General features: G+C 66.7%; 2 protein-coding genes across 3 annotated transcripts; one reads left to right on the forward strand and one right to left on the reverse strand.

The window, feature by feature from the left end:
* LOC136391154 (nascent polypeptide-associated complex subunit alpha, muscle-specific form-like) lies at positions 1 to 21,715 on the reverse strand. Its single transcript, XM_066362665.1, has 15 exons — positions 21,551 to 21,715; positions 20,919 to 21,037; positions 18,591 to 19,235; positions 15,920 to 16,029; positions 15,510 to 15,634; positions 12,973 to 13,118; positions 11,378 to 11,767; positions 7,197 to 7,284; positions 6,785 to 6,918; positions 6,268 to 6,463; positions 4,930 to 5,032; positions 895 to 1,047; positions 697 to 793; positions 433 to 595; positions 1 to 75 (listed from the first exon to the last, which is right to left on the reverse strand). Exons 1-15 carry the CDS (start codon positions 21,713 to 21,715, stop codon positions 1 to 3), a joined length of 2,709 nt encoding a protein of 902 aa, XP_066218762.1.
* EGFL7 (EGF like domain multiple 7) lies at positions 16,119 to 25,930 on the forward strand. 2 transcript variants are annotated; one of them, XM_066366721.1, is made up of 10 exons: positions 16,119 to 16,136; positions 17,695 to 17,785; positions 21,827 to 21,945; positions 22,108 to 22,224; positions 23,378 to 23,493; positions 23,619 to 23,714; positions 23,832 to 23,996; positions 24,658 to 24,722; positions 25,233 to 25,395; positions 25,586 to 25,930. In XM_066366721.1, the coding sequence occupies exons 3-10, from the start codon at positions 21,869 to 21,871 to the stop codon at positions 25,606 to 25,608; spliced, it is 822 nt and encodes a 273-aa protein (XP_066222818.1). In that variant the 5' UTR covers positions 16,119 to 16,136; positions 17,695 to 17,785; positions 21,827 to 21,868; the 3' UTR covers positions 25,609 to 25,930. The 2 variants fall into 2 exon arrangements, with proteins under 2 accessions (XP_066222818.1, XP_066222819.1); XM_066366722.1 differs by lacking the exons at positions 16,119 to 16,136; positions 17,695 to 17,785 and adding an exon at positions 18,762 to 18,814.
* The last annotated feature ends 163 nt before the right edge of the window (positions 25,931 to 26,093 follow it).

The raw sequence follows: 26,093 nt of genomic DNA on the forward strand, positions 1-26,093 counted from the left end.
TCACACCCGAGCTGGGTCTCCGTGGTGCCCGTGCGTCAGAAGGACGTTTGGGAAGAAGCAGGGTGCAGGGTCGTCCTGGGCCATTGCACAGGCTGTCAGTCAGAGAAGTGTGCTGGTCACAGCGTCCCTCACTCAGGGGCTCAGGGTTCAGGTGGACGTGGCAAGGCCACCACCAGCCCCTTGGCCATTTTCCACACGGTCGCTGCTGGTATTGGGCGGAGAGTGAGCTGCTACCAGGCCAGCCCCCCTCTGCTCATCTTAAGCCCAAGTGCTGTGAAGTTGGGTCCCAGAGCTGGTGGCGGCTACCAGGGAGAGGACCCTCAGCCTGGGTGTCCAGGACGGGGGTCCTGGGAAGCTGTCCCCAGGGCCCTCCCTGCCCCAACCCTTCCTCTGGGCCTGGGGGGGACAGACATGGGCAGCGGAGGGGCTGACCTCTCGGGTAGACTGTGTCCGGGGTGTGGGCCTGGGGGGGCAGACATGGGCAGCCGAGGGGCTGACCTCTCGGGTAGACTGTGTCCGGGGTGTGGGCCTGGGGGGGCAGACATGGGCAGCGGAGGGGCTGACCTCTCGGGTAGACTGTGTCCGGGGTGTGGGCCTGGGGGGGCAGACATGGGCAGCGGAGGGGCTGACCTCTCGGGTAGACTGTGTCCGGGGTGTGGGCCTGGGGGGGCAGACATGGGCAGCGGAGGGGCTGACCTCTCGGGTAGACTGTGTCCGGGGTGTGGGCCTGGGGGGGCAGACATGGGCAGCCGAGGGGCTGACCTCTCGGGTAGACTGTGTCTGGGGTGTGGGCCTGGGGGGGCAGACATGGGCAGCGGAGGGGCTGACCTCTCGGGTAGACTGTGTCCGGGGTGTGGGCCTGGGGGGGCAGACATGGGCAGCCGAGGGGCTGACCTCTCGGGTAGACTGTGTCCGGGGTGTGAGGCTCAGAGGTGATGGTGCTGATGCCCCCGCCCGGTGAGCCCCCAGCATGGAGGTTGGGGACGAGTGTCACAGTAGCCCCTGACTCTTCTCCAGGGTTCTGGGCCATTCTCAGAGACTGAGGCCCTGGAGCAGAGCCACAGAGGTCACAGAATTTAGCAGGGGGCTCGCCACAGGCCCCCCCAGTGCACCCCGTGCTCCTGGAGCAGCCCAGAGGGCGGGGTCAGCGGGGAAGCAAGCGGCCGCCGGGGCCTTCCTCCGTCCGCTCGGGCCAAGCCGCAGGGCCTCGGGCCAGGCCGGGCCAGGCCGGGGCCGAGTGTGGACGTGCTCTGGACGCCGACGCCGGTCCCTCTGTGGCTGCCGAGCACGTCTCCGACCGGGCTGGGCCAGCACCGCGCACGCCACCGCCTGGCCCCGTTTGACGGGGAAACCGAGGCAGAGACAGGCGCCCCCCCTCCTCCCAACGATGACGACGGACCTGGTTGGAGCCTGGCCAGAACCTTGTCCTCTCCAGCCTGGGCGTCGCCGTCCGCGTCCAGGACCAGCAGGGAGGACGTTCATGGCACTGCCCACAGAGGGGGCACGGCTGTCACTCGGCCTCAGCAAGGACACAGAGGTCACCTGCCCCAGCAGAGCCGAGATCTGAGCCCTGAAACCGGGCCCCCCCCATGTCTCCCTGCGATGCTAATGGGAACGTCTGGCCAACCCTTCCCCACTCATTAGCCCCCAAAACCCAGAAGGAGGAGTCTCGGGTTACAGGGGTGCAAGCCTGGGGGGGGCTCTTTCTGCAGAAACAGGGGGCCCGGCCGGAGGCGCTGCCTTCCTGGCGTCGGGAAAGCCGGCACGACCACAGGTGCCCGGGGTCCTCCAGGGCCTGCAGCCGTGGCTCCGGCCTCTGCCTTGCTGTCCTGGACCCAAGTCCCACGGTCCCCATTGTCACTGCGAGGGCGCTGTCTGCCCTGGTCCCACCCTGGCACCCCGGGGGTCCTCCAGGACCTGCAGCCGTGGCTCCGGCCTCTGCCTTGCTGTCCCGGACCCAAGTCCCACGGTCCCCATTGTCACTGGGAGGCGCGCTGTCTGCCCTGGTCCCACCCTGGCACCCCGGGGGTCCTCCAGGACCTGCAGCCGTGGCTCCGGCCTCTGCCTTGCTGTCCTGGACCCAAGTCCCACGGTCCCCATTGTCACTGAGAGGGCGCTGTCTGCCCTGGTCCCGCCCTGGCACCCCGGGGGTCTTTCTGCTGCTGAGCCTCTGAGCCCCGGGGTCGGGAGAGGATGTGTCAGGGTTCCCCAAGGTAACAGGACTGAGAACCGGTCCCCTTTCCTCATCTTCCTTCAGGTTTACGGAGGGGAGACAGAGAGCCTTTTCAGACTGGCCTCACCAGGCAGCAGGGGTGCCCGGGAGAGACCCCCCACCCCCGAGAGGAGGCCTGTGGCTCCACGGACATGTATCTAAAGCTCGTGGCTGGTGGGGTACAGCCGTGGGCTTGAAGCCACCAGGACCCAGGCTGGTGGGCAGGGTGCTCTGGACGAGGTCCTCCATCCCCCACCCCCCATTCCCGCCACCTTGTAGGAATGGCCACCTTGTGAGAAAACCCCTGAGCCACCTCCTGGGGCCACCCCCTCCCCCCGAGTTTGTTCATCGGGACACACTTTTCATAAACAACATAGAATGTGCAGCGTCTTATGTGCAGTGTGCCGGGTTGTGACAGGTGTGTCCTCTCCCACCCCCTCCGCGTCCCCGTCCCCGCGGGGCCCTGAGGGCAGGGACCTGGTCAGCCACGCCACGGGGCTGCTGAGCCTTCCTCGCCGACCCAGGACAGAGCCCCGGGGCGCCTGCCCTGCCTGGCCGCTGCGCTCTGGCCTCGGTTTCCCCGCTGACCGGACAGGAAACTGTTAGTGCTGACCGCCCACGGTGCGGGGGGGCAGTGTGACCACAGGACAACGCCACCTGGAGCAGGTGTGACCCCCCGGGGCCCCTCGCCCAGCGGCTAGACCCCGCCGGCTGTCCGACCGTCCGCCCGCCCGCCCGTGGCCGGTGGCTGGGCGGCAGGAAGGTGGGCGGGGAGGAGCGTTTCCGCCGAGGCCCCGCGCCCGGCAGTCAGGCTCTGATAAGGGCGCACATGGCCAGCTGCACGTCCGCCTTTTGTCCCGGCTCCGGCCAGCCTTTCCTGCCGGGACAGGAGGCCTGTGCTCCGGGTGACGGCCTTCCTCCCCTCCCCCTCCTCTGGGCTCTGAGGTCCCGGGGCCTGGCGGAGTTTGGAACCCCAGGTGGCAGTAATTCGAGTCCAGCCCTGGCAGCTGGACCAGGTAGAGAAGCAGCTCCAGGCTTCCTTCCGGCCGGCCTGGCCGGGGCCAGCGCTCTGCCCCCTCTGCACTGGGGAAGCAGGAAAGCAGGTCCCCACCCTCCTGGCTCTGGGGTCCCCACCCCTCCTGGTTCTGGGGTCCCCACCCCTCCTGGCTCTGAGGTCCCCACCTCTCCTGGCTCTGAGGTCCCCACCCCTCCTGGCTCTGAGGTCCCCACCCCTCCTGGGCTCTGGGGTCCCCACCCCTCCTGGGCTCTGGGGTCCCCACCTCTCCTGGGCTCTGGGGTCCCCACCTCTCCTGGGCTCTGGGGTTCCCACCCCTCCTGGCTCTGGGGTCCCCACCCCTCCTGGGCTCTGGGGTCCCCACCCCTCCTGGCTCTGGGGTCCCCACCCCTCCTGGGCTCTGGGGGCTCGGGCTGGCGTAGGTGCAGACTCTGCCCGCTTCCCTGCTTAACATCGAAGGCTCAGCCTGAGCGTTATCCCCTCGGGACCTGCCTCCCGGGCTGTTCCGCCCGTACTCTGTCCTAAAATGACCCGGTCTCATGAGCCGGACACCAGAACGACAGGACCGTCAGCTCTACGCCCCTTCTCATGGTGACCACAGTCTCCACACTGCCCATGACTCTCAGCCACACAGGTCTGGTGAGCTGGGTTGAGGGGGGCTCCACCCTCCCACACCCTGAATTCCAGGAGTGACCCTTGGCCGGGAAGGAGTCCTGTCCAAGGGGGGCCAGAGGTTGCAGGCGGAGCCCAGGAGGGCCGGGCCCACCCACCGCCCACCCACCCTGCCCCGAGGTTTGTTTCCGGAGTCCCCCGTGAGTGTGGGAAAACGGACACGGCCCTGGAGACTCACCCTCCCGGGCTCGGGCCCTCAGTGCTGAGGACCCGCTGGCTGTGGGGTCCCCTGAAAACGTGCCACCACATCTGTGGGGCTGGGTAGAGGCCTCCTCTGTCCGATGGCAGGGCCTGGTGGCAGACGCCCGGGCAGGGCACCCGGGCAGCTCTGGAATCTTGGCCTTTCGTCTTTTATAGCCGTTTCGCTGAGACGTCACTCAGACAGCGCACCATTCACCCCTGTTAACCCGTTTAAAGTGCACGGCTCACGCTCACGGAGCCTTGCTGTGTTGCACGGTTAATTCTCTTCAATGGTGTGAAGACATTTGTATGTCACATAAAAGTTGCCATTTCTGCTGTAAGTGTCCAATTCAGTGGAACTGGTTACATTCCCCTTGTCGAGCCGTCAGCCAAAACTTTCTCACACCCCTCCCCCCAAACTGAAACCTTGTGTGCATTCAGAGCCAGCGCCTTCCCCACGCCCACCCGTGCCGGGCCCCCACAAACCCACTTCTGTCTGGATCTGCCCGTCTCAGACGTTTCACGTAAAGAGAACCACGTGATGCGCGTCCTCCTGTGTCCGGCTTCTCTCGCTCGGCAGCATGGCTCTGAGGCTCAGGACTGTCCAGCTGGTGACCGTGCCACAGGTTGTCTGTCCGCTTGTCAACCGAAGGTCACATAGTTGGTCACCGTGAGCAGCGGGCCTTGGGTACCCCGCCCATCTGTTTGAGGCCCCCTTCCTCACTCCGTGGGCACACCGGGCTGCGGCACAGCTGGCCCATGTGGCAACCCTGTTCCATTTTTAAGAAACTGGTCCACACACCCCGTGGAATCCCACTCAGCGGTGGACGGAAAGGGGCCACGGACCCACACCCGGCACGGATCCTCTCGGAGGCGCCGAGCTTGGCGTGGGGGGCACTGCCACGTGGCCCCGGGAAGGGCCCCTCCAGCGTGGCCCATGGCAGGCCCAGGGACTGTAGCCGGACGTGGGGCGCGTCAGGGTGAGATGGAGACATTCTGCCCGTTGCTGGTGGTAGGGAGGACACGGGGAAACAGTCACCAAAATTGTGACACTGCCCACTGGTATTGTGTGCATCCCAGAGGGGTGTGTGTGTATGTGGGGGGGGGGGTGAGACCGCTCTGGATGGGGCCGTGGAGGTGGGTACGAGTCAGCCCCACATTTGCCCAAACCCACAAGTGTGAGACACCCCACGTGACCCAGGCGAGGCCGTGTCGCTGCTGTTTTCCTGGGCTGCAGCCGACACACCCCTCCAGACCAGGGTTCCATGGGGGGGCGGGCTCCATGGGACGCCCTGTGTCTTCTCTCCTTGTTGCTGGAAGCCTAGAACTGCTCTGAACCCCCAAGTCCGCTCAAAATGTACACGTCCTGTAAGAACCGAATGTCAGAGCTCAGCAAAGCTGGTCTCAGGGATGTGCCGTTCCCGTCGCTGTGGGCAAGGTGGGGCCTGGCCGGGGAGCGCTCTGCATTCACCCGCGTGCGTGGGTGTCGCAGCCCTGGGCGTGGACGCCGACGCCGGAGGGTACTGGGGGCGCAAGGCAGCCGCTGCGGACGCTGGGCGACGCCCACGCAATGTGCGGTTTCCTTTTCACGCCTGAAATCCACCTGACTTTTTCAAAACGAGCACATATGACATCATGGCCCAGATAACACACACACACACACACACACACACACACACACACACACACACACACCCAATTGGTTTGCATTTGGGGATCGTAAAATACAATATAAAGAAGTGCTCCTGGGCCCAGAGGGACCTTCCTGTCCTGGCCCTGTCACGGGGTGCTGGCTTCTCCGCCCCGAAGGGAGGAGCAGACACCTGCAGCACAGTCCCCGCGGCAGCGGCTCGGCTGCCCCTTCTCTCCAGGGAGCAGGTCCTGACACGGGGGAGGGGCAGCTTTCTTTTTTCTGGACACTGTTCCTTTAAGATGGGGAGCTGGACAGGGCAGGGGTTGGGGGGCCCCTGCGCCTCATGGAGCAGCAGCAGCATCGCAGATGGCACTCCTGAGCCCCAGGCACTCTGCCCTTAACCCCGGGGGCCTCCTGGCTGGACGCAGTGGAGGGGACCTGCTTCCTGAACCCGGGACCGCCCAGGCCTCCATGGGGAGGTGCTGGTGGTCGACAGGCAGGCGGGGTCGCAGGGCCACCCAGGGTGTCTGTGCTTCTGTAGGGCAGCCTGCCCACCTCTCCCGGGGCCACACGGGGCTGGGCCTGGCCCCGAGCAGGGGCTGCCATCTCCAGTGAGGGCCTGACGGTGCTGGGTGGGCGCGGGGACATCCTGGGCTGAGAGTCCCGCTGGTGCCACGTGGACTGAGATGGTGGCTTGTGGCCGATCCCCACGCCTGCGTGCTGGCCCGAGTGGACCGAGCCACTGCCAGGTCTGGGAGGGCCACCTCCGGTCGGTCACGCATGGCCACATGTGGGGTATGCCAACGGGCCCAGAGCCGCCAGCGGGTTGTGATGGTGAAGAATGAGCGGAGAAGCAGGGAGACCAAGGGCCATGTCTCAGTGCACCAGCTCACCGGGGCCACTCCCACCCTAGAACAGGGGGGCCCGGGCTCCCAGGAGAGGGCAGGGCAGGGCACTGGCTTTGGGCAGCCTCTCCGAGCCTCAGTTCTCCACCTGGCGCAGCGGGGGTCCAGGTGGGACCCTAAGACTCAGTGATAGGGACGACACTGGGGTCTGAGGACCCTGAACGTACAGCACAGACCAGACCACAGCATGGCGGCTCTCTGCACGCTGGGGAGGGGGGACCCCTGCCTGCCTGGTCCCGGACCCACCTCCGCCAGGTTGGGGGCCAGGGCAGGAAGCTGGGCTGGGGACGATTTCCTGGCACTGGGGGGGGGGGAGGGGAAAAGCAAGCCATTCCAGAGGGCCGTCCTGGGAACATTCCGGGTGGAGTTCGGGGAGCCCCTGTGCCTCCCGGAGGCTCTGGGGCCGAGTCCAGGGCATCCAGGGGGGAGACAGGCTCCTGTGGGTCCTGGATGTGACTTGTCCTTCACAGTCTGTACAGGGGACAGCCCACGGGCTGTGTGACATCAGTCCCCTGAGAGCCTCGTGGGGCTGTGGTTCGGCTCCGAGCCTGGCCCAGTGGAGCCGCAGATCCAGCTCACACGGGTGTGTTCCTGGTCTGTCGGGTCCCGGCAGCACTGGGAGCGGGAGCGGTCCCTCCAGCGGTCCTGGGGTTGGTGGGAGGCGGGGCTGTGGGGAGACAGCACAGCTGGGAGGCCACATGGGGCAGCTCCTCAAATATGAAGCACAGAGCGAGGCCACTCCTGGACGTGTACTGGGGAGAAGGAACATGCATGTGCACACCAGAGTGTCCACACGTGTCCACACAGACTGTACACACGTGTCCACACAGACCGTACACACGTGTCCACACACAGACCATACACACGTGTCCACACAGACCGTCCACACGTGTCCACACACAGACCGTACACACGTGCCCACACAGACTGTACACACCAGACTGTACACACGTGTCCACACAGACTGTACACACCAGACTGTACACACATGTCCACACAAAGTATACACACGTGTCCACACACAGACTATACACACGTGTCCGCACACAGACTGTACACACGTGTCCACACAGACTGTACACATGTGTCCACACACAGACTGTACACACGTGTCCACACACACTGTATACACGTGTCCACACACACTGTACACACGTGTCCACAGCAGCCCAAACCTGTCACCTGAGGAACGGATAAACAAGGTGTGGTCCGTCCACACAGCAGAGCGGGGTTCAGCCAGAGAGAGGAGTGGAGCCCCAGCACACAGGAGCCTCCAAACGTCAGGCTCCCTGAGGACTGTTGGCCATTGCCTGGGGCTGGGCGCGTGGGGCGCGTGGGGCACGTGGGGCGCGTGGGGCGCGTGGGGGTGACCGCTGAAGGGTACCAGTTTCTCAGGAGGGGACAGAAACATTCTAGAACGGACTGTGGGAGGCTTCTCGACACTGTGACTTAGGATGAAACCCAGTGGGTTGTCCGTTTGAAATGGGTGGATGACGTGGGGTGTGTTACATCTTAACAAAGCCTCTCTATTGAAAGAAGAGAAAGAAAAGCAAAGAAAGCAGCCCTAACCCCTGGTTCCCACTGAGCCAGGGCCTGTCCTGCAGCCCTGCCCACGGCCACAGTGCCCACGGCCACAGCCAGAGGTAGACTGAGGTTGGTGGAGGCCCCAGGCGCAGAAGAAAATATCGGCCCCCATACCTTAGAAAAACAGTGTAAAGTTGGGGTTTTGCGGGGCCCTTCAGAAGTTGGGGCCCAGGGCGTGTGCCTGGTGCGTCCGCCGTTAAACCCGCCTCTGGTCACGGCTCTAAGTGACAGAGCCAGGCTGGTAGCAGCGTGCCTGTTTGTCACCCGTCCCCTGCCTCCTGGAGACCTGTCTGAGCTTTCTCGGGGAGGCGGGGGTGCAGCAGAGCGGCCTGGCCCGGTCCTGAGTGTTGGAGGCAGGGGACGGGGGGCCAGGCAGGCGGCAGGTCCCTGAGGGGTGGCTTCTCTCCTGGAGCCTGGTGGACATCTCTGTCCCCTGCACAGGTGACCCTCTCCAGAGCAGACCTCAGCCATAACTGGCCGCCATAGAGATTTTATCCCCACACCCGGGGGGGGGGGTCAGGACAGGCTCTTCCCCTCTCGGGACCTCATCGTACCCAGGGGGAGAAGAGGGCAGAGCACGGTGGTCCCCAAGACCCCCAGGAGCTGTGGCACCCAGGGGGGGCCTGGCACCCCCTCCCCCAACAATGAGACGTTTGAGCTTTTGATCAGGAAAAGAACCAAGACTAAATTTACGCCTGGGCCAGAGCCTGGCGGGGGAGGTCAGGCGCGGCCCGCCCGGCCACCGACGCGTGACGCAGTTCCCCTTTCCCTCCGGAGGGGCTTCCATTGTTCTCCCGGCCGGCTTCCCAATCTGCCCCGCACACTCACTTCCTGTTTCCTGCCCGAGAGGAAACAGAGATTGCTGGCCGGGCAGCGGGCGCTGGCCTCGGCTGTTTTCTTTCTCTCTTTACATTTCGAAGGATATTAAAAAAAAAATAAGGATAACAAACGTCGGAGCGGAGAGGACGGTGGGCTGGGAGGGGCTGGAGGAACCTGGGGGCACCTCTCGGGGCTCAGGGCTCTGAACGTGGGGGTGGCGGGGGCTCAGGGCTCTGAACGTGGGGCCACCTCCCAGGGCTCAGGGCTCTGAACGTGGGGCCACCTCCTGGGGCTCAGGGCTCTGAACGTGGGGGTGGCGGGGGCTCAGGGCTCTGAGCGTGGGGGTGGTGGGGGCGGTCACAGGAACCTGGGGGCACCTCCCGGGGCTCAGGGCTCTGAACGTGGGGGTGGCGGGGGCGGTCACAGGCCCCTTTGAGAGTCTGGTGGGGGCTGCAGACCCCTCCCATTCCTCCTCTTCACGCCCCCCTCCCCCCCCCACCAACAAAGGCCCAGGCACAAGCTGTCCACCATGACAGAGTGTGAGACCCCCACCACCACCTCCGATCCTTCCCGGGGCTTCCCAAGCCCAAGTCTCCCTGATCTGACACATGGGGAAACTGAGGTAGAGGCACCTTGTGGGCATCGAATGTCCATGACCTCACTGGAGCCCGAGGAAGGGACTCCCACACACCTCTGAGCAGCCCGCCATGGACGGCTGTGGTGTTGGTGGACCGGGGCCTGCCTCTGAGTGGAGCCGCTCACCGACCCCCCACGGCCACCGGGCCCCTGCCCAGCCCTCTGGCCTGACATGCAGTGGCTCTGGACTGGAGCTCAGGCTCTGCCCTGACGAGTCTTCATGCCCCTGAGAAGTCAGTCCTCCTCCGCCAAGGGGGTCAGGCGGTGGCGTCGCCCTCGCCCCTGAACCCCGACGGCTCCTCAGGGCCTGGCCCCCAGCTCTCCCTGAGTGGGCAGCGAGGGGGAGGGGACAGGATGGCCCCGATGGGGGTGGGTGGGTGGGCTGCTGAACGGGCCCCCCCCATGAACATCCCCCCCAACCCCATTCACGGGAACTTCCCTTTCCGTCCCGGGAGATAAAGTGTTTTTTCCCTTCCACCTTAACGGCTGCCCCATCCGCCCAGCTTAGCAAATTGCAGCTGAGCTGTGAGCGGGGCTTCCGCGCAGGGTGCCAAGGGGGGGGCAAGCCCCCCTTCCTCGGCCTCCACGAGGTGGGAGCTACAAAGGGGGTGGACACAGTCTCTGGGGCCTGAGGAAGCCTGCGTTCCTGGGAAAAACCAGGGTGGTGAGGCTGAGGGTGGGTGTCAGCAGCCCCTGGGTGTCCAGCCACGGCACCTGGTGGTCTCAGGCTCGGCCACGGGGCTTTCCCTGCTCGGCAAGGCCCCTGCAGGAGTCGGCCTGACCACCCTGTGTGTGCCTACCTTGTGGCCGTACTCAGAGCTTTGATCTCGACCTGGCCAACAGCTCTGGAGACACACCTTTCAGGATGGGGGTTCCAGGGAAGCGGGGACACACTGCCCACCCACAGCAGGAATCACACCAGGGGACCCCACGCACAGTCCCAGCAGGTCGCCCCTTCTCTCTGCACCGCCCAGACTTGCTCATGCCCAAGACCAGGGGTCCCCAAACTTTTTACACAGGAGGCCAGTTCACTGTCCCTCAGACCGTTGGAGGGCCGCCACATACAGTGCTCCTCTCACTGACCACCAGTGAAAGAGGTGCCCCTTCCGGAAGTGCGGCGGGGGCTGGATAAACGGCCTCAGCGGGCCGCAGTTTGGGGATGCCTGCCCCAGACGGCCACAGTGCCCACAGCTTAGACTGCCCAGCCGAGCAAAGCCTGGACCCGGCCCCCCTCGCCGCCGCCCTGCTCCCCAGGGGCCCTGCCTGCTCTCACCCTGACCCACGTGCCCCCCCCATGAGTCTTTCCCCGAGGAGGAAATCTGTGGTTTACTCAGTGAAATGTTCTTCATCTCCCGACACGAGAGAAATCGTTACACGGCCGTGTCACTGCAAAAGCATCAGAATGGCTAAAACGATGAAACGGACAATAGCAAGTGTTGACAAGGGGGTGGCCAGACGCCCCCACACTGCGGGCGGGGTGCCCAGAGTCCTCGGGCAGTGCCGGCCTCATGCTTCCCCTGGGACCAGCCATTCCCTTGGGGACAGTTTCCAAAGACGGGTCGCCAAGGGGAACATATTCATGCGTGCGCGTGCCAACGGGCCGGTACAAAGATGCTCAAAGCAGCACCCCGGGTGGGACCTGAAGCCGGCGTGAACTGCGGTCCCTTCTCCCCAGGGGATGGGCAGCCGCTCGAGGTCACAACAGCGCAGGCGGGGCTCACGGACGTGCCGTCGGGCAGATGAGGCCAGACACAGCGCGGATGCTGAGGGAGCCTGCGGGCCTGAACTTCGACCCAGGCACAGCCACGCTGCAGGAGTCAGGGGGAGCGGCTCCTGGGGTGTGGCCGCAGGGCTCTGGCTCTTGGCTGGGGGGCGGGTTCCATTCACGGGCGTGCTGAACATTTACGGCCCGTGTGACCCTCTGCAAAGTCTCGCTGGCAATGCGTGTTTGTAAGCGCCTCTGGGCGAGGGGCCCTGCTGGGACCCCCACTGCCCTTTGCACAGTGCAGGCGGCCGCAAGGGCGGTGTGAGCCCCTCGGCACTCCGCGGAGCTGGTGCTCAGGGGGCCACGGGCGGCATCAGACTCGGTCCGCCGGCCGTGGGAAGAAGCCCTGGGGGGCGGGGGGAAGGCTATGGCAGGGACGTCAGGGGAAGACCTGATGTCACCCCTCACCGAGCCCCCTGACACCTGGGTGGGAGCAGGGGTGCTCCACCGGGCCAGGGAGGAGGAGGTCACCCAGGTGGGGAGCCTGGGTCAGGATGGCAGGAGGGCCTTGTTCTGGAGGCAGAGCCCACGGGGACCTGCTGGGAACCCAGGACAGGGAAGGCTGTGTCCTGGGCCTCCGCGGGTGGTCCCTGGGAAGTGAGGTCAGGGAGGGCCAGGAGAAGGAGCCCAGGGTCCCCCGAGAGTCCCCTGCTGCCCAGGCACCCCGGAGCTCCACACCCAGGACGTCCATTTCCCACTGAGCCCCCACCCTCCCGCCAGACAAGCATCTTCCCCTGTGAGCCTCAGCTACAGCATCTGAAAATGGGCAATTCTCAACTCAAGGGTGTTTTTCTCTGAGCGCTGTGTTGGGCGCTCAGCACAGGGCACTTCTGATGGCACGTGTGGCAGGCCTCAGGGACGGTGGGCAGGTGGGCAGGGGAGAGGAGAGCTGAAGAGCCCAGGCGGCCCGGGCAGACCCCACACTCCCTCCAGAACCTCGTTCCCTGTGGGTCCTGGCCTGGCTCAGGGGTGGACAGCTCACTTGGCCCAGGGGCTGTTGCTGGATCCCAGCCCTCCCTTCTGGTTTGCACGAGGACAGGTCACCAGGCCAGGCCATCGCTTGGTGAAGTGTCAGCCACATCTGTGGTGAGGCTGGGCCCGGCCGTGGCTGACAGAGCCATCCTGTCCCCGAGTCCGGTGGAGCCGGGATAAACAGGAAGCTCATCTCTCCCCGTTCCGCGCTTGCTGCTCCGCTCTTTCCCTCCTGCGGCCGGGCTCACGCGTGCCTGGTGCCCCTTTCTGCCTTGTGCCGGCCCGGTGGCTCACGCCGGCCTCTGCCGGGAGCTGGGTCCACCTTCTAGGGCTGTGGAGGCCGAAAGCTCGGCAGTGGGGGGTCCCAGGAGGACCCCAGAAGGACCCTGGAGGCCCTGCTGACCCCTGCCACACCCCAGCACCCTCTGGGAAGGTAAGACAGCATGACCCCTCTCTGAAAAAAGGTCCTTGGCAGTCGGGAGGTGGCTGCGACAGTCTCTCCTGACAAACCCTGGGGCAGATGGGGAAACTGAGGCCCGGTGTGGGCAGAGTTTCCAGCCACAGTAGCAAAGCTGGCACCAGACTGCCAGGGCGCCCGCCTTGGATGCCACGCCGGAAGCCAGCGGGATGTCGGGGCCAAGTCTCTGAGTCACCCGGGTGTGGACAGCCTGGACCTCCTGGAGGTCACGGACCAATCCCACCCCGCGGCCTCCTCGGTGCTGGGCCTGTGAGGCAGGCCACACTGTGCTCTCGGGGGGTGTGGGGGATAAACTCTTTCCAAAAAATGATTCCCTGTGGACTGGGGGTGTGCTTGGGGATCCTAAACAGACAGCATCAGAGAGGTGGGGGGGCCCTCGGCCGACCCTAGGCTGAGCCCCCTCCCGCCCGGAGCACAGAGGGAGCCCACCATTCCGGCACCCAAGGGCCCAATGGCACAGAAAGCATCCCTTACTGGTCTCCAGTGCGCAGGACTCTCCTGCAGTCAGAGAGGTGTCAAATAGCACCCGTCTCTGCCCTCTGCCTGTGCCTGCACCCCCTGTCCTGGGCGGCCCCTGCTGGTCCCCGACGTGCCCTGGACAGAGGCAGGACCCCGGCCCACCCCCTGCATGTGCTCCTGAGGCTGTGGGCACCTGGGTGGGTTTGGGTAACTGGACAGGGCGAGGCTGGTGCCAGGCAAGCCCGAAGCAAAGCCTCCTTCCCTTGGATTGGTTCTGGTCCTGGTCCAGGGAGGGGCTGGGGGAAGGGCAAACCTCGTCAGGAGGGGGTCATGGTGCAGTGGGGGGTCCCCCCAAACAAGTAGGCAGCAGATGGGACCGGAGCCCCGCCCTGGCTGGCACCCAGGAGCCAGCGGCAGGAGGACTGACCTCTGTGGGACCCGGGGCTCTGGTTTCTCCCCTCTACATGCTCAGATTCACCTCTGCGAGCTGGGCTTCTTTCCAGAAGGTTCCCTGGCATGTCCCTGTTTCAGACACATTAACTCGCTCACGTATTTGGCTAATCGGCTACTCCCAGACTCGGCCTGTCCCCTGGCAGAGATATGTGTCTGTCTGACAATGGGCTGGGGGTGTAGGAGGCACTGGGGGTTCTCTGAGGGTGAGGGGGTGTTCCTCTCCTGCCCCGTCACCCAGCTCGGCCTCCCTGCTTGCCTGGCCGAGTTTCTTCCTTCTCTGGGCCTCAGTTTCCCTATCTGTACACAAAAGGGGCTGGACCCAGCCAGGCCTGATGTCTGCCGTTCTTCCAGCCAGGGGCCTGGGGTCTGGGTGCTGTGGGCGCCTACCTCCTGGGACGGGGGGCAAAGCCCAACGTGGCCCTATACTCCGGCGAGTGCCCTTGGTAGGACACCCCGACCCACATGGGCAAATGGGCCCTTGGGTGGGGAGCTTGGGGGGCCTGAGAGAGGCAAAGGGGTCCCCAGAGTGTGGCCACTGTGGGCTGGAGGGGGAGAGATGGGCAGGTTGGAGGCTCAGCCTGTCAGCTCCAGCCTCGGGGATGGGGGCATCCTGGCAAAGAGACCCCGGGCCCCCTCACCACTCAGACCGACCACGCTTAGAACCCAGGAAGCTCCCCCGCCGTCATAACCCTGGTGGCTGGCACCTCTCTGTCTCCGTGAGGCAGATGGGGAAACTGAGGCCCAGAGAGGGGAAGCCCTGGGCCCTGCCGGTCATGGCGTGGGATGGGGAGAGGAGCCCGTCCCTGTTGACTGTGGGAGCCCCCCCAAGTTTGGCCGAGACCCCCCTCCTGCCCTCAGCATGTCAGTGAGGAATTCCCCGAACTGCTCCCGCCTCGCTTGCTGGCCAGGACATCGGCGGGGTGGGGCCGGGGGGAGGCGAGAGGGAGTGAGGGGCTCACGCCAGATTGGGTGCGGGTGGGGGCTGGCCCCCCAGCAGAGCTCCTGCCGAGGACAGTCATGCTCTGGCCTGGCCCTGCTCACCCAGAGGCCCGGCCGGCTGTGTGGTCTGGGCAGGTCCTCAGCAGTGGCCCAGCTCCCTTTAGACACTTGTCACCCAGGGTCACCGTGGCTGGTGCTCGGCCTGCAGGGCCCAGTCCCAAGCTTCTGACATGAGGAACCCTGAGGCCAGACCTGGGGGTGGACCACCCACCAAGCCGAGGAAGCTCCCCTTCGGCCATCTGAAGGGTTCCGCATTCCTCTGCCCCCACCTACACCCGTGGGCCCCTCCGCCTGCTGGGGGCTGAGAGGCAGCGGAGAGCCGGGGACCGTGCTGTGCCCAGGAGGGTGCCCCTGTGTGAGGCCGGGGCCCTTGCCCTGTGGGCACGTCTCCAGGGGCACAGGGTTTCCTGCCCAATAGGCAGCCCTTCTCAAGGGGACAGCTCACTTCTTAGAGAAGGCCCAGAGTTGATGTCTGCCCCTCCTTGTCACCCCCACCCCCACCCCCAGAGCCACTCTGGGCTCCAGGGACCCATAGAAGAGGCTGTTCTTAGCCCACCAGCCTCCTTGCCCACTCCCGGCCTTTCTGACTAGGCTCTCCCACCCCCTGGCACACACATCGGGGTGCTGGTGCACGCCCTGGGGAGGGTCCAGGCTCACAGAACCAAAAGCCCCCTCTGTGGGGTCACGCGAGTGTGGCCTGGAGTCCCGCAAGCTTGGTGGGACCCACAGCGCCGGGAAGGACCCTGGGGCCGGCCACGGTCTCCACCACACGTGGGCCCAGCCGGGTGCCAGGGTCAGCAGCTGGGATGTGGCTGCCCAGAGTCCGGTCTCTGGCTGCTTCGGGGCTAGACTCTGAAGGCCGGGGAACAGGTCCCCCACCCCTCCCGCGGCTCAGCCGGGCCCCTCCCTCCGCAGCCCCCCACCAGGGCCCTCGGCCTCCTGTTTGTGCGCCGACAGATCCCGTTATCAGCGGAGAACACACACAGGAAGTCCGGCCGGGAAGGGCCCATCCCAATCCCGATTTACACGGGGACGGAGCATAAAAAGCCGCCCTTCCTCGCCCGGGAGGAGCCTCCCTGCCCCAAGCTGCTGTCCAGCTTGCACGGCGGGGACGGAGGTTCCAGCAGACAGGCTGACCGGCGGCCTCGGGAGGCGCCTCGGGGCGGCCGGGCAGGGGAAGGCCGCGGGGGAGGCCATGGCCCAGCTGGGGCCGGGGCAGCATCAGGTATGGCGGGAGTGACGCCCAGCTGGGGCCGGGGCAGCATCAGGTATGGCGGGAGTGACGCCCAGCTGGGGCCGGGGCAGCATCAGGTATGGCGGGAGTGACGCCCAGCTGGGGCCGGGGCAGCATCAGGTATGGCGGGAGTGACGCCCAGCTGGGGCCGGGGAGCAAGCAGAGCAGCCCGGGCGCCTTTCGGCTCTCAGGGACCCCTGTGCCTGTGGGTTGAGCTCACCTGCGTCAGCCCTGGACTCTGCTCTCTACGGCCACATCCCGTGGTCCTCCCCACGGGCGCCATCCCCACTGCACAGAGGCAAAGGGCCAGCCCCTTGGCAAAGGGCGCCCACTGGTGGGTAGCCCCGTCTAGATGGCACTTTGGCCTGCCCAACTCTCCAACACTTGCCCCTGGGTGGCCCGGCAGCCACGGTCACCCCTGGAAGATTCTAGAAGGCATGTGAAGCCGGCACCCTTCCCCTGGCTGCGCTCTGCATCCTGGAGAAGCCCAGCTCGGCTCACCCCTCCTCAGACCCGGGTGTCCCGAGGGAGGGCGTCCCCCAAGGATGGGCGAGAACGGGGAAGCAGGAACTCCACAGCCCAACCTGCCGCCCGGAGTCGCTGGGCACGTTGGGGGCACTGAAGACGGGACCAGGGGGACGTTCCTCCCCGCTGGCCTGGTCTGGGGGGTCCTCGGGCAGAGGGACAGCTCGGTGGAGCATGGTGTGGACACTGGGTCGGCCCACCTTGGACCCTGGGGGAGGTTCCGTTCTCCGGCTCCCTGCCCCACCCAGAGCGGTCCAAGTTCCCACCCAAAGCCCCGAGCTGGAGTGGGGGCCTTCCCGGCCCTGGCTGCACGTGGTCCCCCCAGCAGTCTGTGTGAGGAACACCACGTTTCAGTGGAGGAAGCAGGAGGGGAGGCCGAGTGAGGACAAGCTGACCCAGCTCCCTGGGCTGCAGACTGCCGCCTTCTCTGCTCAGGCCGGAGGTCAAAGGGTCAAGTGACCCGCAGCTTCAGGGGGAGGGGGGATGGAGGCAGGAGACAGACGGGGAAGCTCTCCCTCAGTGCTGCACTGGGTTCAGCTCTTAACCCTTTCCTGCCTGGGGCTGGGCCAGGGCTGCCCTGCTCGGTCTTGGGATCCAGGAGACCGAAGGCCCAGGGTAGGACCTCCCTCACAATTCCAGGCGCCTAGCCGCAGCTGTCTCCGCTGCCCTCAGACCATCTGCCAGGGGCTTCCTGGTCCAGGGCAGTGGTTGGTGAAGGGCAGGAAGGAGAGGCCTCTTTCTGGGGGGCTCCTGTCCAGCTACCTGGGTCCCCTCCCTGCTGTCGGCTCTCACTCACCAAAGAAGGCCCGAGCCAGATGCCCCAGAGCTGCTGGCTCTGCAGGAAGACCCTTCCCTCCCTGTGAACCTGCAGGACCTCCACCCAACACCCGGGCTTTGCAGAGAAATTTTGGGCTGCCTGGGACCCCAGGGCATGAGACAACAGCCCATAGGACAGATGGGAAACCCTGTCTGCCCCCAGGCTGAGGATGTGAGCCGTGGGCAGATCTGGAGCCATGGGGGGAGGGTCAGTAGGCCAAGTGCAGGCTGAGGTCCCAGAGTGGCATCCAGGTTGGCCCCCCGGCCCCCTCCCCAGCCCCCGACATCAGAGTGACCAAGGCTGTGCGCTAACCCACACGGTGTCTCTGACCCACAGACCCCGGCACGGGGGAGGCACAGGTGGTCGCCAGTGCCCAGAAGAGCAGCTGCCACCAGTGTCTGGGGCATGACGGAACCCCCTTCTCCAGGTGAGTCCCCCAACCAGCCCGACGGGCGCTGGGCAGCCTGACACGTGCACAGAGGCCTAGGTGACCAAGGTCGGGTTTGGGTTTGAGGGCAGAAACGGCTGGCCAGGGGGAGGGAGTTGGGAGGGCAGGCCTGGGGCCTCCTGCAAAGTGAGGGCCCTAATCATCGCAGTGCAAAGATGACCAGTGATACTGGCTCCCAGGCAGGGCACACCTGACCGGGTGCCAGCTGTGCTCTCTTGGGGGGCAGTGCTGCTTCCTCCTGGCCACTCCGCCACGCGGGGTTGCTTTAACCCAGTTACAGACCGTAAATGGAGCCCAGGACAAAAGGCCCACCCAGGAGTCCTCAGTGGTGGCCCTGGGGCTTTGGGGGGAGTTCCCAGTGGCCTGAGGGGCACTCAGAGTTGGGCCCGACTGTCCTGGACAAAAGGGTCTGCTAACCCGACACACTAGACGGGTGGAAGGCTCGTGTCACACGGGAGGACCCAGCCGCGTGATCTTGCAGGAATAGCGAGTCTCCGGGGCTTCGGGGTCATGATGTCCGCCCGGCTGCACAGAGCAGTAGGGTTTAGCTCTAGCGAACCGGCTGCCGGTTGTGTTGGTCGTCCCCCTGCCAGTTAGTGCTCAGCCTGGGGCTGGGGACTGGGGGGTGGGGCGCAGGCGTCAAGAGCAAGCCATCCCTGACCAGTGTGGCCTGCGTCTCCGTCCTGTGTCCGGTGCGGGCGGCCGGGCACTCCAGCGGCGCGGGAGGGGCGGCGGCGCCCAGGCCGCTGTGTGCGTCGGGAGCCCCGGGTTCTAGCTGACTCACCGCCCCGCCCGGGGGCACCGTCCGCTAAGGGGCCTCAGTTTCCCCATCTGCGCAATGGGGCGGGATGGTGGGCGGCGACTGGGGGGACTCCGAGACCACCCTGGGGCGAGGGCGGGGCCCGGCCAGGTGGGGCGGGGCCGGGGCCGGGGCCGGGGGCGGGGCCGGGGCCCCTCGGCGTGGTGGCGGCGGCGGCGGCGGCGGCGCGTGCGCGCCCGGATCGGGCGGTGAGTGCAGAGGAAACGGGGCGCCGGGCCGGGGTCGCGGGGCGCGCCCAGGGCGGGGGCGGGGGCCCGTTCGCCGCTCGGGCTGAGGGTGGGGGAGGTCGGGGAACATCGCCGCGCGCGACGCTGGGGGGCGACGCCGAGCGCCGGCGGGGTGCCGAGAGGTGAGCGGGCCGGGGGCGCCGGGCGCCACCGCGCGGAAACACGACCCCGAGCCCCGGCCCCGGGGCCTGCGGCTGGGTCCGCAGAATGGGCCGAGCGGCCTGGGGCAAGGGCGCCCCCTGCTGGGGACGGGCGCCGCGGGGGGCCTGGGGGCGCGGGGCCGCCGCTCCTCGTGACCTCACCTGGGCCCTGCGAGTCCTCCGGGGCCTGGACTCCGGGCCCCGCGGGCCCCGCACCCCGCAGCCCAGGCCAGCTGGGCCGCCTGCGGGCCGGGGTGCCCCTCCACCCGCACTCCTACCCCTCACGAAGCCGGGCCGTGCAGGCAGAGGGGAGGCGTGGGACGAGCGATGGAGAGGGCGCGCATTCCCCGTGAGTCACTCACTCCGCCTCTTCGCCCCCAACCCCCGTGGGTCCTAAAGTACAGAGCACCCCTCTGGTGGAAGGGGCGACCCTCGTCCTGCGGCGGGGGGGGGGGCAGGCCACTGCCTCTTGCAGACCCAGTTTTCCCTGGGTTGGGGCTTCGGGACCCCGGCCAGGCAGGCAGGAGGGAAGGTAGTGGGCAGTGCTCACGCTGTCACTCCGAGGGAAAGAGACACTGTTGCTTATGGACCTGAAGACTCAGAGGCCACCCCCGCCCTGGCTCTCTGGCCCCCTCGGCGCTGCAACAACCAAAGGGAAATGAGATTCTGCCAGCCCAGCACCGGCTGGGCAGCACCATTGGCTTCCTCTGGCCTAGGAGGAAGGCATGACTTTCAAATTTTTTCTCTTCTTTTCTAAAGCACACTTCCCTCTCTAAACCGCTTGTATAAGTAGGGTAGGTGCTGGAACCGTGTCTGTACAGGGTAGTTACATCTGGGAGGAGATGAGCACAGGGTCTCTGGGACCCTGGCACGGCCCTGCCCACCCACCCACCCACCCACCCACCCACCAAGCCTTCCCAGGGCCTACTCCCCAGTGCCACCTGTCCCCACCATTTCCGTTCTGTCCTGGACCAGCAGGCCCGTCCCCTGACGGTGTGCTGCCCCCAGGGTTCATCTTCCCACGGCTCTGACTGGCTCCTGCTCGGAAACTCCGAAAAGCCCCACCACCCCCCAGACTAAGTCCTGACACCTCAGCTGCCCCCTCCCGGCTCTCGGCCCCCCGACAGAGCACAGGAGGTTGCAGGAAGGACCCCCTTCCAGCTGTCTTTCCGCCCCACCCAGGTGGGCAAGCGTGCGGAATGAGCTCCCAGCTGAGTGAGCACACAGACCGGACATGGCGTCACTCCCCTCAAAGCCTGGCGTGGTGGGCACGGGGAACTCAGCAACTGCTCCCGTGGTCGCTGTTTATGGGACTGACTGTCAGAGTCAGAAGAGGGGCCTCTGAGACCCCAGGGTGTCTTAGAGGAAACAGTCCCAGAGAAGGGGGTACCTCACTCTGACTCGACTCCCCCCGCCACACACACACGCACTCCAGCTTTTTCCTGTGCCCTTTCTCCTGGGGCCCTGTTAGACCCGGGATAGCTCCCAGGGTGGGGGCCCCCCAGCCTTTTGGGGGGCCTCATTCGGGATACCTGAAACACAGGAGCAGGGATCCCCCCAGCTCCCCAGAGCCCTGGCTGCACAAATGGATAGCATCTCCCTGCTCCTCTGGACTGTACGGACCGCCCCCTCTGGTCCCCTGGGCATGTCACAGGCCATTAAATTCTGGCCTGGGTTTCTCACATTCCCAGGAGTCTTCTCCTGGCCTCCCGGGTTTCCGTCCCCGGTGGAGAGGAATGGCTGTTAGCTCCACGGGCGTTGGGGTGTGGGGGACCCTGCCCCAGTCCCCTGCCAGGTGGGTGCCCAGTGGGCCGCTGCCTGGGGGCCCTGGGGGCTGTGTGCACAACACTCCAGACCGGCTCAGCTGCAGCACCGGAGTCCTCCCCGTCCCCACCCTGCACCTCCTGAGGGCCAGAACATCTCACACGTGCTCGGTGCCCACACGGTCCCCCACACTGCCTGTGGCCAGCTCCCTGTCTGAGGACCCCTGCAGGCCAGCAGGACTGAGCCAGCTGGGCTGGGTTCCAGCTCTGCCCACGAACCCCTGTGTGCAGACAGACACTGGGGGCAGGCATGCCCTCGTGTGCAGACGGACACTGGGGGGCAGGCATGCCCTCGTGTGCAGACAGACACTGGGGGCAGGCATGCCCTCGTGTGCAGACAGACACTGGGGGGCAGGCATGCCCTCGTGTGCAGACGGACACTGGGGGGCAGGCATGCCCTCGTGTGCAGACAGACACTGGGGGCAGGCATGCCCTCGTGTGCAGACAGACACTGGGGGGCAGGCATGCCCTCGTGTGCAGACAGACACTGGGGGGCAGGCATGCCCTCGTGTGCAGACGGACACTGGGGGCAGGCATGCCCTCGTGTGCAGACGGACACTGGGGGCAGGCATGCCCTCGTGTGCAGACAGACACTGGGGGCAGGCATGCCCTCGTGTGCAGACAGACACTGGGGGGCAGGCATGCCCTCGTGTGCAGACAGACACTGGGGGGCAGGCATGCCCTCGTGTGCAGACGGACACTGGGGGCAGGCATGCCCTCGTGTGCAGACGGACACTGGGGGCAGGCATGCCCTCGCCCTGCCGGGACCGGGGGATGTGGAGCCCTGCTGGGGGGAGGGGGCTGGGCCTCCCCCGGCCTCCGTGGGCTTTCCTGGAGTTTTGGACGCTTTCCGAGTTCACCCAGCCCGAGAGCAGCAGGCTCAGGGTGCTGGCTGCCATTCCCGGGCCCCGGGCGTTGCCCTTCTGTGGCGCCCAGGTGGGCCGTGTGCAGCTGGTGAGGACCTGGGGGCTCTCCCACCGGGACCTACAGGGCCATGCCTTGTGCTGCAGGCTACCTGGAGGAGAAGGCCATCCCACCTGGACACCCTGGTCATGTGGGGCTGCAGGGAGCTGCTCCTGGCGTTCCTGGTGCAGGCGGCGGGCGGCACCGAGCACGTCTACAGGCCTGGGTGAGCCCTGCCCCCTCCCCCGGGTGGGCCCCCATACTTTGTGGGGGGTTGTGCCTCTGGGGGGCTTCTGCTGAGGGGTCCTTTCTCCATGGTGACATTGAGAAGCCCCCTCCCCGCGTGGGTCCCAGGGCTGCTGGCTCACTGGGCCCTCCTCACCTCCAGCCGCAGGGTGTGTGCCACCGCGGTTCCTGGGGGCCCTGCGTCCGAGTCCTTCGTGCAGCGTGTGTACCAGCCCTTCCTCACCACCTGCGACGGGCACCGGGCCTGCAGCACGTACCGGTGAGCGCCCCGCCCGCCGCCCGCCAGCCTCGGGCCCCGGAGGTCAGGTCACCCCAGACGGGACGTTGAGGCCCAGAGGAGTGGAGGGCTCACCGAGGCCACGTCTGAGCTCCTGGCAGGACCGACACTTCTTTGAACGTGGTCATGGTGGCACCTGGCTGACCTCAAATCTGCTCCCACCCTCACTTTAGAGCCTGTCTGCCCCCATCCGTTTTGGGGCTTTAACCCCCCCCCCCACACACACACACACACACTCACTCTGGGTATCATTGGCTACAAGTTCTGTCCTGAGATGATGCCTGCTTCCGTCGTCCTGGTCCTGCCCTCGGGGCTCCCGTGTGCACCCCTCTCCCCTTGGCAGCCCCAGTGGTCACAGATGGAGGGCCTGTCCCTGTCCCCCACCGGGATGTCCTTTCTGTCTTCGTCCCTGAGAGGGGCGTGCCATGTCCGGTCCTCAGCTGTGATGCGGCCTTAAAAACACTTGATTTTCTGTCAGGTTCTCTAAGACCTGCCGGCAGGCGTGGGGGTCAGTGTTAGGCTGAGACGTGCCCAGCGTGGGGCAAAGCCCTGGTTCCCTGGTCACAGCAGCTCAGTCTCTCTCCTCAGCCAGAACATTCGGAAAGAAAGGGGGCTTCCCTGAGCCAGAGCGGCCGAGGGCCCACGGTCCTGACAGTGAGCCCACCTGTCAGAGGCGGGGCCTGGGGACCAGGTCTCAGAGGCTCCTGAACGGGCGGTTTGAGCAGCAGTAGTCTAGGGGAGCCCCTTCGGCAGTTGGGGGGGACCAGTCCGGCTCTGCGGATGACCGGCAGGCCCTGCCCCCTGGGGTCTAGACTCCGGCCCCGGCTTCAGGAGGCTCAGCTGGGCGGGACGCCTGAGTCCCAGGACCATCTCCGCTCAGCGCCAGGCACAGCCGGGCTTCCTGCTGGTCCTGGGGGTCCCACCCCCCCACAGCCCAGAGCAGGGACCCTGAAATGCCGTCTCCAGGGGAGACCGTTTGTGTGGCATCAGGAGGGCGTAGGACCAGGAGGGTGGACGGATGGGAAGGTCAGGGGCACATGTCCCGGGAAAGCCTGACCTCAACCTGGTGGGACCCACTGTGGCCACCCTGTGAGGGCTGGGCCCCTCTGAACGGCGCCCCCCCCCGCCCCCACAGGACCATCTACAAGACTGCCTACCGCCGAGGCCCTGGGCCGGCCCCCACCCGGCCCCGCTACGCCTGCTGCCCGGGCTGGAGGCGGACCAGCGGGCTTCCTGGGGCCTGTGCAGCAGGTGGGGGCCCGTTACTCTCAAAGCCTGAGCCCAGCGCCTCTCCTGCCCGACACCCCTTCCCAGCTGCCACCCCACAGGGCCCTGGGGACCCTCCTGAGTTGGTGACAACCCCCCCCTCCCCACAGCAATATGCCAGCCACCATGCCAAAACGGAGGGAGCTGTGTCCAGCCAGGCCGCTGCCACTGCCCTGCAGGATGGATGGGAGACACCTGCCAGACAGGTGAGGCTGGGTCCTGCGCTCCTCGAGGGGAGGGGTCCCCTGGGTGGCCCTCGGACAGGTCAGTCCAGAGGGGCTTGGAGGGGGCATTGCCCCCTGCTGACACCGCTCTCCCCGCAGACGTGGATGAGTGCAGTGCCGGAGGGGGCGGCTGTCCCCAACGCTGTGTCAACACCGTGGGTAGTTACTGGTGCCAGTGCTGGGAGGGGCACCGCCCGTCGGCAGATGGGGCGTTCTGCCTGCCCCGGAGAGCGACCCCCAGGGTGGCCCCCAACCCCGCCGGAGGTAAACTCCCCACGCGCCTCGCCTTGCTGCTGCCCCGGGGGCGGGGGCGGCTGGGGAGCACCCTGGGCCTGGGGGCGCCAGGCGGCACAGCCCTGGGCGGCGGGCCAGCTCCCGGACCTGGGCAGAGGGCGGGCGGGCAGCGGCTCCTCTGGGGCTCCGTGGGGGGGTTGCCAGGGGCGCCTCGTCTCAGTCTCAGCCAGGGGTTGGAGGGAGTGTCCTCCCTGGGGGTGGACAGGCGTCCCTGCCCCGGCGCCCTGGACACGCCGCTCCTCTGCTGGCGACGGGTCATTATTACTTTTGGTACGCGCTGTGACACTTCAAACTCGTACCGTGAGTAATAATGCGCCGTCGGCAGCCTGGCACCGAGAGAGAGCGCAACGCGGACCTCGGCGGGGGCCCCTCGGCACGGCGGGGGCCCTGGACCCAGGGGCTGGCCTGGTGGGGCTGCGTCTTCCCAGTCACCACCCAGGGGCTGCTGAGCTGGCAGGGCCACCGCCCAGACCTCCAGGCCGGCCCTGGTGGACAGTGGGGGCCCAGAAGGAGGGAAGGGGCTCGTCACACCTGGGCAGAGGCTGGGAGGCCTCCCCCTGGGGGCTGGAGGCCAGCCCGGGGTGGGGGGCGCCCGCTGGGTCTCTCCAGCTCAGCCCCCGGGTCTCCCCAGGAGTGGACAGTGTGGTGAGAGAGGAAGTGCGGAGCCTTCGGTCCAGGGTGGACGTGCTGGAGCAGGTGAGGCCCGGGCCGGGGACCCAGGGGCCTCGGCCAGCACCCCGCTCTCTCCTTCCGGCTGTGGGGTTCAGCGGGGATGCCCGGGGGCGCTTGGCCTGGGTTCCGTGTTGGGCAGGGGGCAACAGGAGATGGCTAGGACCCTAAGACAGGAGGGGCTGAGCTTAGCCCTGTCCCCTCAGGCCATACAGAGAACCTGAACCCAGGTCCAGCCACCCCCGCCTCTGTCCCTGAGAGGACAGTGCCCCCGTGGGTCTTTCGAGAGGGCCATTGGCCTGACGACCCCTGAGCAGGGCCAGTCCTGGGGACCACTGGCCAGGCTGGCTGGTGTCGGCGCCCGCGGCCTCTGGCTCCCTCTGGTGGACGTCCAGGGCCCTGTGGCTGGAGCGGGGGGGGGGGGGGGGGGGCGGAGGCCTGCTGGCCACAATTTTCCTTAAAGCTTGTGGGACAGAGAAGGGGGGAGGGGCAGCCTGGGGTTGCCCGGGCCCTGACCCGCTCGGTCTCGCCCCCCAGAAGCTGCAGCGGGCGCTGGCCCCCCTGCACAGCCTGGCCTCGCGGGCACTGGAGCTCGGGCTGCCTGACCCCGCCAGCCTCCTGGCCCACTCCTTCCGGCAGCTGGACCGCATCGACTCTCTGAGCGACCAGATCTCCTTCCTGGAGGAGCAGCTGGGGTCCTGTGAGTGCCCGGCCTGGCCCCCACGCCCACGGCCCCCCTCCCCCACCCCCACGGAGCGCCCTGTCTCCTGAGCCACCAAGCACTGGGGCCAGAGGGTGGGCCGGGCGACACCTCTGCCCGAACTGGACGGTAGTGGGAGCGGTGACCTCTGACCTCCACCCCCACCCCCCGCACCCCACACCCCTCATAGGTTCCTGCAAGAAGGACCTGTGACCAGCCTGTCTCCTCCCACGGAGCTCCGCACGGCGCCCCCCACCCCACTGGGCAGGACGGGAGGGGCTGCGAACCAAGGCAGAGGGGGCTCCCCACCTCTCCTCGCTGAAGAAACCCGGCAGGGGGGGCTGAGCGGCCCTCCTGGGGGAATCCAGCCCCTGCACCCCGGCCGGCTCCTGGGGTCCAGCGGGCCCCTGGCCAAGGGGAGGTACGACTGCTTGTCTGCCCAGAGCCTGGGGTCTGGGACCACGGACTGGGCAGTGTGTTGGTGGGGGGAGCCCCACGCTGATCTTTGTCAGAATAAAGTGTGACTTGAAGAGCTGCCATGTCCGTGAATGGATTGTGGGGGGCGTTCGGAGCTGACAGGGCCCCCCCCAGGCCCACCACCATGTGACAGGGAGGGGGCCCCAGCCCCGTAGGCCCTCTTAAGTAGGATCTTGGTCCCCTCTTCCAAGAGAGGCTGGAGCAGGTGGCTTCTGGGAAAG

The sequence above is a fragment of the Saccopteryx leptura genome, chromosome 2 (assembly GCF_036850995.1).
Source record: "Saccopteryx leptura isolate mSacLep1 chromosome 2, mSacLep1_pri_phased_curated, whole genome shotgun sequence".
In the NCBI taxonomy this organism is placed as follows: domain Eukaryota; kingdom Metazoa; phylum Chordata; class Mammalia; order Chiroptera; family Emballonuridae; genus Saccopteryx; species Saccopteryx leptura.